The 17,068-nt window shown below is 39.4% G+C and overlaps 4 protein-coding genes across 5 annotated transcripts; 1 reads left to right on the plus strand and 3 right to left on the minus strand.

Annotated features, from left to right (window-relative positions):
• Window positions 1-73: 73 nt before the first annotated feature.
• Window positions 74-2,477, plus strand: si:dkey-66i24.7. The gene is made up of 2 exons (XM_044022653.1): window positions 74-271; window positions 1,174-2,477. The coding sequence occupies exons 1-2, from the start codon at window positions 178-180 to the stop codon at window positions 1,782-1,784; spliced, it is 705 nt and encodes a 234-aa protein (XP_043878588.1). The 5' UTR covers window positions 74-177; the 3' UTR covers window positions 1,785-2,477.
• On the minus strand, window positions 2,464-4,973 carry LOC122767235. Its single transcript, XM_044022652.1, has 3 exons — window positions 4,519-4,973; window positions 3,429-3,660; window positions 2,464-3,307 (listed from the first exon to the last, which is right to left on the minus strand). The coding sequence occupies exons 1-3, from the start codon at window positions 4,846-4,848 to the stop codon at window positions 2,544-2,546; spliced, it is 1,326 nt and encodes a 441-aa protein (XP_043878587.1). The 5' UTR covers window positions 4,849-4,973; the 3' UTR covers window positions 2,464-2,543.
• A 452-nt stretch (window positions 4,974-5,425) lies between these two features.
• elob (elongin B) lies at window positions 5,426-10,179 on the minus strand. Its single transcript, XM_044020170.1, has 4 exons — window positions 10,081-10,179; window positions 8,572-8,706; window positions 6,923-7,031; window positions 5,426-6,691 (listed from the first exon to the last, which is right to left on the minus strand). Exons 1-4 carry the CDS (start codon window positions 10,081-10,083, stop codon window positions 6,579-6,581), a joined length of 360 nt encoding a protein of 119 aa, XP_043876105.1. The 5' UTR covers window positions 10,084-10,179; the 3' UTR covers window positions 5,426-6,578.
• A 1,436-nt stretch (window positions 10,180-11,615) lies between these two features.
• Window positions 11,616-16,636, minus strand: zgc:153292 (uncharacterized protein LOC100003014 homolog). 2 transcript variants are annotated; one of them, XM_044022590.1, is made up of 12 exons: window positions 16,491-16,636; window positions 15,796-15,997; window positions 15,665-15,697; window positions 15,364-15,476; window positions 15,158-15,266; window positions 14,997-15,029; window positions 14,858-14,890; window positions 14,532-14,765; window positions 14,054-14,157; window positions 13,065-13,230; window positions 12,922-12,976; window positions 11,616-12,338 (listed from the first exon to the last, which is right to left on the minus strand). In XM_044022590.1, the coding sequence occupies exons 1-11, from the start codon at window positions 16,553-16,555 to the stop codon at window positions 12,932-12,934; spliced, it is 1,137 nt and encodes a 378-aa protein (XP_043878525.1). In that variant the 5' UTR covers window positions 16,556-16,636; the 3' UTR covers window positions 11,616-12,338; window positions 12,922-12,931. The 2 variants fall into 2 exon arrangements, 1 of the variants encoding a protein (XP_043878525.1); XR_006360179.1 differs by lacking the exons at window positions 11,616-12,338; window positions 12,922-12,976 and adding an exon at window positions 13,609-13,714 and having other exon boundaries at window positions 13,163-13,230.
• Between the last annotated feature and the right edge of the window lie 432 nt (window positions 16,637-17,068).

Here is a 17,068-nt window from a genome sequence, read left to right on the forward strand (position 1 = left end):
ATACGACAAACCCTCACTGTAACACGAAAAAGGACTACATTTCCCCTACGGCTCCGCGACGTTGTTATAATCATCGTTTTACTCGACGCGAACGCTCGCATCGGTGCCTCAAGAGGTTGTTAAATTCCACGATAGATAAATCAACAAATCGAACTCTAATGTTCCTAATTTAGCCGGATGGAGGTCATAGAAACGATTGTGATACAGAGCGCTGAAGTGGAAGGAAAGGAAACGGTCGTGTCCAGTGTGGACGCCGAAAAAAGCAAAGGAGGTCAGTGTTCGCAGCTTGAAGTTCATCGGATCTCAACCAGTCATCGCATAATGCGAGGAGGCCCCGATGAGTGCGCAACACCGTCATAAAACCACGGTTCATGGGCTAAAAAATACATGGCAGCGAATGACATGGGGGGGACATACAACAACTTCAGAACAAAGATATTAAGTTGTACGGTAGATCATTCTCAAATCGAAAACAATATCATTACCACATCACAAATGTCCCAAAACTGGGTTGGGACCCACAGATATGTCATGGGTGATATTTATGGGGTTGCCAGACGATTTGCTGAATTAATCCAACTTTATAGTCACTAATTATTGAAAGACATGCATAAAAATAGGTCGTTTTTCATTTCACAAATAGATATCCTTAAACAGCTGGTTTACCTGTTCAAGATGTTAATACACACTCTATTTGAAATAATTCACATTTTAAAATTGACATTATAGCATCAGGACAGTGTTTCCCATACTGTGTGCCACCACCCACTGGGAAAACTTGGAGATTTTGCAGGTTCATGTGAAAGGAGGACATACAAAATCTATTATTTTACAAATTCGCTGTTCTGGGGAAAAAAATATGATGTATCACTAAATTATACACATTTTAATTATATATATTTAACATTTATATGTAAACAGCATAGAGCTTCTCGGTTTTGGCTGAAAAAGTAGCACACGTTTTAGAGGCCTCAAACCTGTAAAGCTTAGGAAGAGGTTAATATTTCGGTGGTGTCATATGGTAATGCCCCATCATGTTTTGAGTCAATTATTAAACTTAAACTTGTCTTCACACTCACACGGACAATATCCCCCTAATCATCAACCTCTATTTAGTGCAAGGTCATAAATGTGTTCAATAATGTCATTATCCACTTTCCTTTCCCTGTGTAGAATTCATCTGGACACTGCAAGCTACATGGCACCTTGTCAACATCAGACTAGAAATGGATCAAGCTTTCGACCAGCCAGTTTGCAAGAAAAAGAAACTTTGGGAGATGGTGTCAGAGAAAGTGAACGTCAAACTACAAGAGTCAGAGGCCACTGACGTATTGGTGAAGGCATACGAGTGTGATCTCAAGTGGAGAAACATGCTTGCCACGTACAGGAAGAACGCAGAACGGGCCAAGCGGCTGGGTGTAGCAAGTGTCCATTGGGAGTTCTTCAAGACCATGCACGAGGTTCTGGGCAAGAGCAGGGAGGACATCGAAGCCCAGCGCCGAGCCAAGCTCAGTGGGACAAAAGTGGGCAAGGCTATAGCCAGTAAGAGGTTCACCCCAATCCTCCCCACGCCTCCCGCAACAGCCACTCCCTGCCAGGCTCGTCCTCCACAGGACATCCTGCAGCTTTACATGGAGCTGCAGGAGAGGAAGATGAACATGTGGGCCCAGCAGAAAGCCCTGGAGGAGAGGAAGATAGAGGCCATCAACAACCTGGCACAGGCCATCTCCAACCTGGCTCAGAAAAACAGCACACAGATGGCAAAGGATGGACATCCGTCCTGAAGACAACTGCTTAGCAAAAACTTTTATGACACTGGACAGAGATACTGTATGAGTAGATTAGTGGTACATGTTTTTAAATCGTTTACTCATACAGTTTATAGAATAGTTTAGAGAGTGTGCATGTTGTGATGCAGAGCACAACTTGTTACAGGATCAAGTAAAGCACATCACTAAACAACCTTAATGTTCACTAAATAACCCTGAGATTGTACTTTTTTCCAAGTTCACCAACATGAATGTTACTGCATGTTCCAGGTGGCAAATTGTGTTTAGTTAAATTAATGAGCAGTTAATTTAACTAAATTAAGCTGTTACACACTGGCTGGGACCTGCATGTCAAATCTGATGAAGAGGGGCATGAGTAATGATAATAATACATTACTACTCTTTCTTAATTTTCCTTATACACATTAAAATGCTAATGTTAAGAGGCTGCTGCTTTCATCACAACATTGCCTAAATAACTAGACAGTATATTTTTTTAACCACTAGATGCATCGTGTGATTTGATTGCATAAGTATGATTAGCAACAAAAGGCCAAGAAAATTACCAAATCTATAATTTCAGAATAAAGACCTGTAATGGAAAAAAAAGTTATTTGTATCTTTCATAGACCTTTAATTCTACTTTCATTACAAATGTTATGTAAAAAATACAAAATAAATTCAAACATCTGAATCTGAGGCAAAACATTTAATGACAATTATGTCTTGTCTTTAAAGTGTGTTTGCACAGTGCAGAAATATGATTACTGAACCTTATATTGTGAACACACGCTCTCTAATAGATCCATCATCACATCTTGTGCTTCCAGACTCAAAGCTTTTAAACAACAAATCTGAGAGGACGTCACGTCTGCATATGCCCTCGTTGTCCATCTCCCCATCTCCTATTTGGGTTATGTCTTCTTTCTCGACTTCTGCTTCAACCACCTGTCCCATGTCCAAAAACACATTGTGCAGCACACAGGCAGTCAGCACCACAGCTCTGGCTCGATCGTAGTTCCCAATATCCAGATACCTGAGTCTCTGGAACCTGGCTCTCAGATTGGCAACAGCCTGATCCAAAATGTGAAAATGCTCGTCCAGCGTCTTGTTGAAGAGCTCTTCACTCAGCCCATGACTTGTTATGTAAGGAGTTAAAATATGAGCACTGAGTGGGTAACCAGGTTTGGCTAAGATACAGGAGCCAGGAGGCATCAGTTCAGGATGCTGTTTAAGTTTGTCTCTGAGGGAACTGCCTCTATCCGTGTCTGATCCTTTACTGATTCTGCAGTGTAGGAACCGGCCACTACTGTCACATAAAAGCTCAAGGTTCAACCAGGAGTCCAGATGAGCCTCCTCCTTCTTCATTCTCTTCACCTCAGGCACTGTGGTCTCCACATCATGTTTCCCTAAAGACAGGCGGATAGGGATCTGAGTGTGTCCCAACACTCCAAGGACCAAAGGAGCCCTTTGCTCTGCATCTTCTGGCCTCTTTTCTGAACTGAAAAGCGGGAAAAGGATATTGTCTGCCTCTTCACCTGGAAATCAGAAAGACAATTGCACCACTGTTAGCATTTTCTGTTTCACCACTTAGAAAAGGTAATACTGCACATCCAAATATCTTCAAAAAAACAAACCCCCTCCCTGAGATCAACTCACCGACAGGCCATCTGATCTGCCGCTCCTCCAGCATGTTGATGTGGTCACAGAAGGAGAAGAAGATCCTGTGGATGTTTCCTTTCTCCAGGAGGAAGCGGCGAGACACAGAGCGGTAGCTCACGCGCTCAGAGAGCAGGGTGAGGGAAAGGAGGATGGTGTGGGACAGAGACAGACGGGCTCGACCGGCCAGTCGAGCCTTGGATTTGGAGCTTTGAAGCAGGTCTTTGATGTACTGATCAGACAAAGAAAAATGATGAAGTAGCCAACATCAGTCAGTCTATATCTATAGATTCAACAGTTAAGTGAAATGTATGATTCACTCCCCAATAATTCAGGATCCACAGAAGTTCGAGTGCTACTCTTTTTAAAGAGCTGAAATAATTGCTTTATTATCTGTTGATTGTTTTCCAGCAGCTCTCATCATAATTGATCATTTAAATGTGTTCTTGGTTCCAGCTTGCTAAATGTAAAGAGTTACCGTTTTATATTAATATGCCTGTAATCTGCAATATTTGTAATTGTATTGGATAATTGGGACATTGAACAAAACAAAAACAGTAAAATCTGACCTTTTTCACAACGTCCTGACAATAAATCATCAATTAATCAAAACTAATCAACAAGTCAACCCTAACCACAGGTTTTTTAATTTTGTTCAAAACTGGAATATTTTGAGGCTACAATAATAGTTTGCATGAATATTTCAAAATATTTTCCCCATTCACTACTATGCAGATAATGGAAATTCATCCACAATTAACTTATTTTAAGTGCTTTTATTGTGATGTGCTTTATTATCACATATTGTACGACGATAACTAGGGGTGTAAGAAAATGTTATGATATACTAAAACCTTGCAATAATATAACATATTTGAAGTGCTGTATTGATAAGGGTGTTTTATGTTGCGTTCACGGCTCCCAACCACTAGGTGGCAGAAGACTTTTTTTCCATTTGACTATACCTCTCCTTCCACTCCTTCCGTTAGACAAAGAAAACAATATATCTCCTGAGTGATAGTCAATACATCACAACATATCGCATCGTCGGCAGGTTGTCTTGAGACAGCTATGGTGAGAGAACAGTCACCTCCACTGCAGCACTGTCCACAGTCTCCATTTGTCCCAGGGTCTCTGTTGTCTCCTCCTTTTGCGGGAAAGAAGCGGCCACTGTCGCCGCCGTCTGTAAAAGTTGCGGCCCCACAGTGGGTTGACTCTGCAGTAAGTGAACATACACAGCAGTAGGAGCAGGAGCAGGAGGCTGAGTTTTGAGCTCTGTTATCAAGTCAGCCTCCAGGATCTCCTCCACCGCCTGGTCCAGCCTCTGCTCCAGCTCACCCGCGGACAGAGGTTGCCACTCTCGCTCCATCATGTCCAGCACGGCTCTGCCCGCCGATACAGCGAACTCACTGGCGTCCATATTTGTCAGGAGTTCATGCACATTTGTTTTTCTATGTAGTTTTTGAGGGGACAGTCTGACATCCTCTCATAACCTCTTAACGACTAATTTGAGCGAAACTTCCGTTTTCTTCCGTTGGGTTTATTGGCGGTTGGCAATGAGCTTACAAACACATTACTGACACCTACTGGACTGGAGTGTAGATCGGGAAATTTAGACAGCATAAAACTACAAAAGGACCTCTTGCCGACGATATATCCGATATGCCGATGTATCGGGAGCGTTTAGGCCGACAACTATACGATACAAGATTGGAAATTATAATAGCAGCAGACTAAATACTTTTTTGCCCCACTACACATATATATGTTTTTGTCTGGTCTATATAATATCTGCCTATATTGTGCACCCCTAACATATAATTCTACTAATTACTTTCATCAAACCAGTCTTCTGATGCTTTTCCTAGTAGAATCCTCAATGTAACACTAAGATTGTATTTCTTTAGGCTGGCTAATAACTCCTTGCTTTCTTCAAAGGTATTGCAGTTTTTTGGAATGCACAGCTATTCAATCAAAAACACAGCAGAGCACAAGGGTGAAAAACAGTTGTTTTAATGTTAAGTTACAAGTGCAACTTCGATCACACCCCACTGTCTAACAGCCTCTTTTGGGAAATACTTTGTTTTGATATTTCATTCAACATCAGAATATCCTTTCCTGTTGTAACTTATGAAGTACTTTCATTTTTATTGTAGTTCTCAAGATCGCGTGACCCATTTTTATACTCTTTACTTATATGAATATGTCCATACTTCTCACTTTAAGGGTAAACGGTGTATCTGGGTATTAATGGTGTAAATAATAGCATCAACTAAAACTGAATGGGCAGTGGTTCTGGTGAGAACAGAGGGTTGATGTGTGCAGCCCACAACTCACAGACACGGTTCCATAACATCACATGACTGTACAATCAGTTTTGTTTACTATGGCCGTTCAGGTCCAATAATTGAAGTCAGCAAAAGCTCACCGACATCTCCTTAATTTGATGGGCCACAATCAACACTGGGTAGGAAAGTTGATTAGTTACCACCTGTATAAGTATAAATTAATCAACAATCATTATTTTTGCTGCTTTGTCTGAATTATTTAAATTTCAGATTCATATCGTTCTTGAAACAGATCGGAACTTAGAAACTCACAAAACTTAGCTATTGTTGCAACATACAGTATATCCAGACCAAAGACCAAAAACATGTTAAATCCTAGTAATAGTTTAATAAAGAAACACACAAACATAAAAGCCTAAAAATGTCACACCTTATCAACTCCCACGTTTATGCCAGCAAATAAAAAACACGACAAGTAAGGCAGCATTAGCCTTACCCCAAATAAAGACTAGAATTCATTAAATACGAGGTACAATTCTTTATGTTCAGCCTTTACCAATCCTGTGGATGACTGACAGTGTCATGACAAGTCCGTCAGGAATCTCTGAAGGGTCTTGTGAGAAAGATTCAATTTAGCATGCGTTCTCCGATTTCAGGACAAATGAATCGCTTTGAAGCAACTGCCCTCGGGTTTACAACAAGGGGAACCCGTGTTTGTAATTGTTTATGCCCAGCTGAAGTAAGGCGAGGTGAATCTCACTCGCTGAAGCATCACTTCCCAAAAAAATCAGCCCCCCTCCCTCCCCTCGTGCGTCCTCCCTCAGACCCCCTGCGCGTGCCTTTCCTTAACCCGCCACCACCCTCACTGAACAGCCTGCTCGTTGGCTGTGCTGCCCGAGTCCTGGGGCTTCATGACGTCAGGAAGCTCAGGGGGGGTGGAGAAAGGCTCGATCCTCAGCTGCTCAAATGAATCATCTGAAAGAATGACAGAGGGAAAGCGAGAGAGAGATGAGAGGAACAAGGCAGTATGTAAATCTGATCAAATTAGAAAAATCCCCAGGCACCAAAACGTGAATTTCAGTCGGTCTACATGACATAAGAAAATACTAAATTATTGAGTAGTGTAGCTCAACTCAACTGTGCATGAAAACATACAGAATAACTGACTGTTTGTCATTGAGATTGATAAAAGAGTGATGCTCTTACCACCCAGACGAAAAGCTAATCCCACTGTAGCCGGGGCCTGAGGTCGGGCTGTTTGATTTGTGAAGCCACAGTTTCCAAGCGTTTGACTGTCGTTAAGCAGCACGTCATCCTGGTAAAGAAAATGAATAAAGTAGTTGAAGATGACTGATCATTAAAAGAAGGGTTTACAGAGAAACACACATTATTAATATGCATCTTTCAAGATTATGCAGACCTATAAAGTTTTAAAAAATCAATGAAGACATTTGTTGTGAATTTTTATTAACTTATTTCTAAAAAGGCATGTCCAGTTTATGTGCAGTGATTCTCAAATAAAAATCTAATCACAATGATGAAAACACTAAATCCTTTTGGACTTATTGATTATCAATTGTTTGTTAAATGAATTGCCAAAAATGTTTTATAATCAATAAACTGATTTGTGTAGGGTATTTATTAGTGATGTGACGTTCCGTATCGAGGCTTCGAAGCGTGTGCCGAGTAGGGGAGGGGGCGTTTCGTGAAGTGGTTCAGATTTTGCCGCAAGGTTTTACAACTATATAGACACCTCAGGCTCCATTCAAAATGTGGGTTTTTGAAGGAGAGTTGCAGTCAGTTGAGAGTTTGGATACTAGAGTTTGGATAGCATTTATATAGTTTGGAGATAGTTTGGAGAGTTTAGGGAGAGAGAGAGAGATTTAGGAGAGTAGGATAGGTGATATAGGATGGAGCCAGCGAGGCTCATCATTGTCCAAGTTACAAAAGCATAATCCTTTTCCCAGTTCCACAAGCACTTTCACTGTCCACTGCCTGATTACGCCCATGCCATTTTCAGAAAAACATTGCACAACCTGCCATATTATGATATTACCATTTTGGGAAGATTTACACGTTATTTGGTCATACATTTTTTTGTAATTCATAGTCATTTCTAACAGACATAACAGACACAAAAATTCTATGCATCACACATTATGTGGTTCAGATACAGCTGCCTGTAATTATACACTTGGCCAGTAGGTGGTTTCTGTGCGCATGAAGCTTCGAGAAATGAACCCTTTCTTGAACCAATTGGCTCAAGTGGTTCAATGCCTCATGAGGCTTCATCTCACCATCACTAGTTATGAAACAAAATCCAGTTTTGTAATTTCATCTGAAAATGTGAATATGTCCTGGTTTCTTTGCTGCTCTGAAAGTAAAATTACTATCTTTGGTTTCTGGGTAAAACAGAAATATTTGAAGAAATTGTCAACTTGGAGGTTTGAGAACAATGAATCAGAATTTTACACCATTTTCCAGTGAACTGGGAAAATAATCAACTGATTAATCAGTAATGCAAATAATGGTTAGTTGCCACCCAAAAATCCCCATGTGCCAGGGAATAGTTAACATTTAAGCTTAAATAACAAGCACATTATGAGTAGCTGCTGAATCATATATAAGTAAGCAGCCCTATGGCTTATTTTTTCTATTTTCAAATTACACTTTCTCACAGTTTATATTTTCATTTTATCCAACCCTATGGTGATGACAACAAAACTGGAAGGTGGGAACACAGTGCATTCAATTATCATTTTACTTCATCCCCAAGTCAAAAAAGTGGTAAACAACTGGCTGAAAAGACTATGCAATCCCAATGGATGATAAATAGTAATGGTGATGTATGTCACCTTATAAAGCCTCTGATCTTCAGGTGGTCTCTTTAAAATGCCTTCCACAATGCGCTTCAGCTCATATACTGTGGTGGACTCTTTGGCATCTGTGAAGATGGTCGCCTTGTGACGTCTGATCATAAGAAACACATCCTGAAGTGAGACAAGATCGGGGGAAAAGAGTTGTTATAACTGAGAATATCTGCGTCAAAAGAACACAGCTGTTGATCTTGTAATTGCCTCTTTCTTAAGCATGCCATGAACCTTTCTGTAGGCACATCCATAACAGCACATTCCTATCATAGTGTTTTCTAAGACAAAATGTCCAGCTTCCTGGAAGGAAATGATAGGGCTACATGATATTTGGGAAACGTGTTATATGGAAAACATGAATGATGGAAGGAAAAATTAGGATGTGGGATAACCATGAACATTGCATGACTGTATGTTATAAAATAAACAAATACTTAAGGATACGGTGGACTTTTTGCTTTTGATTCAACACTAACATAGAGCAAGGCAGCGAGTAGCAGACATGAGAAAAAATTTAATCCATTGCAAATATTCCAACAACATGGCTTTATTGATTCATAATGACGTTGGAGACATCCACAAATGAGTTGTAGATATCTATACACTTACAAAAAAACTGAATTGCAGGTTTCTAAAAGTGCAGTTTTGACAAGTGAGAATGACGTCACAGATATCTGTCTTGCCAGACAAATTAAAAACCTGGGGAATTTGTGTTTTACAGCAGCATAATATCTATAACTTAGCATACTATTAGAATATGGGAAAAAACACGACATACAATATATTACAACATGATATAAACGAGGGTATACAGGTAACACAGACTCCCCCATTATAACGTTACAGCAATGTCTACATATTTACGTTAAAACCCACGGTGTTGCAGCTGTCAGCCAACGTCATGGTGAGATAGCTTAGCTACGGCTATTAGCCACAGGCTAGTAACAACAGTAGCTTCCTGGCTAATGGGTCGAGTAAACTGCGGGTATTTACGGCCTGCTAAACGTTAAAACACCACTTTTTTACAATTAGCACGACCGAGTCTTTACAATATAAGTTGCCACACAAGCAATTACATTAAAGCTACATCAGCTAATAACAACTTTAGCTAGTTAGCTTCCTTGCGGCTAGTTAGCCATTTGTTTCACACCAAAGTTTGTTAGTTGGTTTGTCACTTATTCAAAACGCGGTTTACACGCCATCTACCCGAATCCCCCCATTCAACTATTGAGTTTAGCACTGTAATACAATGTCAAGTTAAAATATCGCTGTTTTGTTGACACGAACCAACGTAGACAAGCTAATCCTCGCTAGCTAGAGGTTAGCTAAACAAAGGGCTCAGCTTCTGGATGGTCGCTGTTTGTGAGAAGCCTTGTTCGGCTGTTGACAACACGCGTTTTACCGCACAGACAAATAATACAGGACTAATTTAAGTGTGGTTTGGAGAGTCAACACGTTGGTACATTATGAGCTGGATCTGTTTCCCTCACTCACCATTTCTTGCGGCTGGCTGCACACACAGAAAAAAACGCCTCCACTGCACAGCGACAACAGTGAGCTCACACAGCGGTATCTGATAGCCACCTCTGTGGCTCCGCGCGCAACCAGCAGGGCGCAGTGGTGGGCTTTAATCAGTCAGTGGAGTTGTCTGAGGTCAACATTATTTCTGTCAAATGTTTGATTTGTTAAGAATTTTACTTACTTAGAAATCAATGTACTTCAAGTGTAAATGCATAAATTAATGTTTTTTCCCCCCTGTACATTGATTGTTTTGTATTTAATTATATCACCAGGTTTATGCAACAATTATCAAAATCATTTTTTTTATGTTTCTGTAATGGTTGAAATACCATTATGTAGAAACCAAAATTATATATATTTTTTATATATATAAATATATATTATATATTAAATATAATTATTATTTTTTATATTATTAATATATTATTATTTTCTGACACAGTTTTACAATAAAACAGAAAAAAACAGTAAAGCACATTATTATTTCTTGATTAAGATGTCAAATTATTTGCATTCCTAAACAGAAAATTTAGTTTTGTTTGATTGCTTTCTGACTTCTCAGAGAAGAAGCCCAGTGAGCCGGCTCAAATTTGGGTATAAAAATATGAATTCAGTTCGTTATTTGCCAAATAAGTAACAATAATATGTTAAGCTTTTGAAAGATTTCTGAAATAGTTGTGTTTTCTCATTTTTATGACAGGTGGTCTCATAAATTTGTGTATCTTCTTGGTATTTTGTTGTGCATTGGTTTCCAATCTGACACATGTATAATTTGTTATTTAAAAAGATGTACATGTATTTACTGCCACTAAGCCACTAAAAATCCCACACAAAACACATTGTCCTCACAAAACTAGTGTAAATGCGATAAACCAGAGATTTATTTATTTTATTGCAACCCTAAGAAAATACAGTTTGATCAAGCAAACCGATTTCCAATAAAAACACTGCTTAAGACTCAAGGGTCACATTAGGTGCGATGCCTTTCAAAGTTGTTAGGTTTGTTGTCTTTGTTACAAAGAGACAGACATGAATTTGTAAAGAAACTTTCCAATCCTATTTTTAGTGCAATACCAATGTATACTCTTTGTATCTTTAGGATTGTTGTCAAAAAAGAAACACTTTCACATTCACTATGACTTTCCACTATGAATCAAACATAGTAGGTATTATTTCCTCTCCAATGTTTAGTTTTGTCCATCCAGTGAACATCTATCATTTGTAATGAGATCAAAACAACCTGACACAATTCAAAAAGGAATGTGTTTGGTAGTGGGATGGTTTCTCATCGAGCTGCATTCATTTTAGAATCAAAAAGATTTAAACCACATTGAACAAAGCATGATTATGTACTGAGAAAACAAACAGGAGCTTTTCTGGGGGTTTGTGTTTTTGTTTTTGTTTGTGACAGGACTTGATGACATTGCCTCAGCCTGACAACCAGCTGTCATGGCCAAGTGTACAACAGCTGAAACCACAGCAGCATGAGACACAAATCAGATGAGGTGTCAAAACAAGAAAGCAGTTTATTTGACGTGGTTGACATTTAAAGCTCCAGTGAGTAATTACCTCAGTATTAACTGTCTGTGTACCTCCCTCCATCAGTGTTTCTATGGTACTTTATTAAGTTATGTGCAGTATAACAGTTTTCAGTGCATTTTCAGTGTTGCACAATAACTTTCACAAGAGGCCAAAATAATGATTGGCATTTAAAATATGATTGTTGTACTGAAAGTTCAGCTTTGCCTCCCACTAAAAACGCCACTTTTGACACGTTTAGTGGTCACTCCTTGGTGTTTTAGTGCTGCTGTTTGAAGTTGTCTCACTTTACACATGCTGTGCGCTTGTTCTGCCTCAGTCACGTCAGCATTGGTTTGAATGTCACAGACATTTCTAATAGCAAAAATAATAATGTACAGCTGCCTTTAATTTGTCATCTGGAGTGGGTTGGAATAAGATTGACTCACACTTAGTGAAATCCCTCAAAATCTGAGCTGAAACTGGCTTTACATAGCTGAGTTAATTGCCCCAAAAAAAGGAAAACATATTTGGACAAAATCAGTTGACTTTCTAAGACATCTCTTAAGTATATGTCTCATCAGTAAAGTCCACATCCTGGTCAAAAATTCCAGTTACCATGTAGTTTCATTACCAGTACAGTGTTACTTAAGCACAACAATCGTCTTCCTCCTTGTTTCTCTTTGTCCGGTTTGGTTTCCTCTTTCATTGACCTGCAAAATAATTAGACAAGTTTTATTTTATTGTTTCATTACCTGTTTTTAAAATTCCCTGATTTCTACATCTTTTCTGGAACAGTTTTCAAATTTACTGACTCCTTCTGGGAGATACACTGCCTGGCCAAAAAAAACTGTGGCATTGTTTCCATAAGCTACTGCAATGTCACAAGATTTATTTCCGTTCAGTGTTGCATTCATTTTTCACCAAGATCTTGTATTGATGATGGGAGAGTCGGGCCACTGAGCAAAGCCTTCTCCAGCACATCCCAAAGATTCTCAATGGGGTTAAGGTCTGGACTCTGTGGTGGCCAATCCATGTGTAAACATGATGTCTCATGCTCCCTGAACCACTCTTTCACAATTTGAGCCTGATGAATCCTGGCATTGTCAGGGAAGAAAAAAATGCATTGATGGAATAATCTGGTCATTCATTATATTCATGTAGTCAGCTGACCTCATTCTTTGGGCACATAATGTTGCTGAATCTAGACCTGACCAACTGCAGCAACCCCTTATCTATTTGCTTAGTTAAATCCAGGTGGCAACTAAGTAATGGCCTGTAATATATTCAACTTACCCATCAGGCTTTATCTAACCACGAAAGCACTCTCTTGAATCTTGGAATAAACATACTGTGGAGCAGAGAGATGAAAACACAAGAGTTAATTTAAACTTTCTTTAAAACACAAACTATAGAAAAAAAAAAAAACATCCACTCACATCCAGTCCTCTTGGTGTTTGGACTGGTTCCAGTCCCGTACAGCAGAGCGTTGAAAAAGGCCTCTCCTTGGTCTTTGAATGTTCTTTGCAACACAGGCTGAAAACCTTGGCAGGCAGGTGAACATCCCAGTCAGCCACATGTTCCTCTATTAGGTCACTTACCATCCTGTTGGGAAGTAGTGATGAGAAAAGTCACAGCCTTCACTTGAAGACATGATTAGGGATATTTACAGGAGTTTTCTTAAAATCATGTAGCAGTGGCGTTAACTTTATGCCTTACAGTTAAAGTTAAGTGCTCAATCTTACATCTGGTGAAAAGCAGTACACAGCTAGTGTCATTGGTCATTTTTAACCGTCTTAAAATGAGGTGCGGTTGAGCGCATTCTTATTGGCACATTATTATCTTGAGGCAGCAGAAAACCACTACAACACTGACCAACAAAAATCTGGTATGAAGTCAATGGCACAGTGTTTTCATCCTTATTTATACAGAGCCTGCACAGGCAGTTTCACAATGCGCGTACACTCTGCTTGTTACACTCACAGGGGCGTGTTTCGGCACTCCTCTGCCTCCTCTTCCTACTCTTCGCCCTCTGACTCATCAGATAAATGTAGGTTGAATGTTGCTGCAATTCCTTCTCCTGTGCAGTCTAATGGATTGTTGATGTGACAGAGGATCAGTAGAGAGTCCTATTCCTCAAGTGACGGTTCTTGCTGCCACCACAGATAATCTGCTTGAGCGCCTTTACCTCACGCACAAGCAGATCTGTCTACTCAGCAGAAAGTCTTTCACTTCACAATTTAAATTGTAATTGAAACACACCTACAAATATGTCAGACACTAAATAAAACCCTTTTGCACCTTGAGCCTCACAAGATTACATGCTGTGCAACTTGCAAAAGTGGAGTTGGACAGGCTCACACACTTAGTTTAGATCATGCACTGTGGATGATTAAATTAGCCCAGAATGAGCTTTCATTATACAGACCTGTTAATCAGATGCTGTGTGATCAGGTCTGCAGTACCAGTCTGCTGATGATAGACGACTAGAGCGATGGTGAGATTCAGCTCATTTTTCAATAGTCCATTTATCTGTGACACAACACATTAACATGAGACACAAGTTGTTCCAACACACACACACACACCGTTATCACAATCCTGAAGTTTCATTACACATGTCTGTTGTTCAACTGGTTTCCTCAGATTGTCTTCCTTCAGTCTCTATAAAAGCTGACTGAACTTTTCCTGGAATTTTCAATTTTGTATTTCTCTCCACAGCACAGGACACTTCATTTTCATTTGAAAGGGTCAGCTCTACAGAGGACCCCACTTTGAACTACCATGGTTTTACAATAGCCCACAATGGACAAACTAAACTAGTCATAAGATATCTATTAAAACACAGGTAGGCTAAGAAACAAAATCACATTTTCTACCCCAATATTGGTCAGACAAACACTCACTTTTTGGACTACATCATGAGGCAGTCTGGAGAGGATTCTGACTGGGTATCCAAAGTGAGCAATGACCTCCACAATGTGTTTCGCCACATTGGGAGGGAGGCACAACTGCATCGGCACCGCTTCCACCCACTTAGAGTAATAATCTGTCATGGTCAAAATGTACTGGTGTCCATTCAGTGTTTTGGGCAGCGGCCCTCTGACATCCAGACCAAGCCACTGCCATGGCTCTGTCACCTGCAATCACAACATTATAAGATCATATCCTCACGCAACGTGATCCACTAGTAATCCCAGCTAAATTTTTTTTTTTTTTGGTATCAACATACCTCTATCACATTTTCAGGATCTTTATTTTCTATCTGTGATAATCAACAAAACAGTTTGAATAAAATGCATCACACAGAGGCCAGAGTATGAAAAAATATACAGTATACTGTGAAGTTTAAAATCATGCCAACTACTTACAATAACATTATCATCTGGAGCCCACAGAATATCCTGTTAGTGACAGGTGGACAAATGAACAGGAAAATACAGAATTTGATATTTAATTACAGCAACACATAAAGAAAAGAGATAAATGTTAATGGGTTATTAGTTATTACACTAAAGGTAATGATCCTTACCCGTGACGCACAGTAATCTCCATGGAAGAAATTTGGAAACGACTCAATCATCATCAGCCCTTCATCAGCTATTATTCTCCATTTGCCAAACGTCAGTAAGCTCGTGTCTCTGACAAAAACACACAGAAAAGGTCAACACATCAGAGAGGAAACGTATCATCATATAAATTTCTTTAAAGTATGAAATCAAACTGAGGACAACACACCCTGCAGACTCTTGCTCTGTCAGACTCGTGCTCTCTTTGCTGTCTTCACTTTGCTTTGTTGTGGCAGGAGAGGTTACTGGAGACTGAGCTTTGTGAGTTCCTTTACGCTGTGGCTGGGTAAAGAACACAATTTTGAATGCCTGGAAGATTGTATTAGCAGCTTCAATGAAGACTAGACTTCCACATGTTTTACAGTCAGTGACGTCTAAGCCTATTGTGGTTTTATACATTTGCAGAAAATGCGACAACAACCAGTACGATCTACAGATTTCAACAAATAAATATTATAGTGTGCTCTCACCCTGTTTCTCTTACTTCTTGGTTTGGTGGAGGCCTACATCAGAAAGACAGCAACAACACTTGTATATGAGACCTTTACAGAAATGATCACAGTGACCAAGGAACAGCTTTACACAGAGCACATATACAAACCTTCCCTTTCTGTGTGTTGGCAGGTGACAAAAATATTGTGGGAACTGCGTCATCTCTGAGTTTCACACATTTGCCTGTTCTGTCGAGGCATTTCTCTTCAAAATGATTGATGCACAGCACAGAGAAGCGGGATGGAGTCCAGTCCTTTAACTTCATGTTGGCGAGCCACTTCTTAAGTTTTCGGGAATGGTAAAGTGGAAACCTGTGATAACACATAACTGTTAAAAACAATACTAACCACATATCTATATCCTAAGAGTTCAATAAAAACAGTTTAACATGAGAGTAAGCAGTAGCTGCCTGACTACAGATTTGTGGATTTTTCATGGGCACCAGTGGACCATAATTTCATCTGAATGACGTTAAACTATTATGCAAAGTCAAGAACACAGTTCATTTCATCATCTTCTGCATGTATGTCTGATAAAAACATTAGTACCTACAGAAAATACAACACACAATACAGTTCAAGCTTCGATATGCAGCCCACCATCCATTATCTATACAAGTAGTAAATTAAAAAGAGACTAAATTAAGAAAATTTGACGAGATTTTCGTATATGCACAAAAGGAAAATAACCCGAAAACCATACAGAACTGCTAAATTCTGGCTCGACAATTAGTTCACAAACCTGCTAGCTTGCTGTTCCCTTTGTTTTTAGCTGATAAAATCATGACTTAGGTTTAATACTTACTTGAAAAACTTCTCATCTGACTCGTTGGCGCTTTCGCAGTTGTATGCACATTTATATCTGCCCATTTCCTCTGTTCGGTGTCAGCGAATTTACAAACAAACTGATTCTGTTGTTGATCTGGTTGAACAAAAGTAAAGTCGGCGATAAAGGCGTACACATCCGGTTCATATTTTCAAAGTAATAGCTTCATGGCGAGTTTAAAATTTTTCCGTCAGCGAGTTAGGAAACATTTTTAGTACATATGTAGATATTTAAAATTATTTATGTCTTTGGTTTTGGGTATATCGATTTAATGCTATATGTTCTCTAAATTGAAAAATGTAAATTAAAAATGTGAGTGTGTGTGTTCCGCCTTTATCTTACAGGATAGTGCTACCTTGATGCAACGTTATCCATGTTACTCTTCTTCGTGGTGTGTTAACTGCTTAATTAGGCGCAATATCGCCCCCGTTCGAGAGTAAACGCAACTTGAGGAAGTTGTGTTTTTCAAGTAGCATTGATAGAATTTTCTAAGGGATTTTTTGAATTCAGGATATAAAAAAATAACATTGTTAACATCGCAAGATAGAGAAGTTTTG

The sequence above is a fragment of the Solea senegalensis genome, linkage group LG3 (genome assembly GCF_019176455.1).
Source record: "Solea senegalensis isolate Sse05_10M linkage group LG3, IFAPA_SoseM_1, whole genome shotgun sequence".
NCBI classification, from domain to species: domain Eukaryota; kingdom Metazoa; phylum Chordata; class Actinopteri; order Pleuronectiformes; family Soleidae; genus Solea; species Solea senegalensis.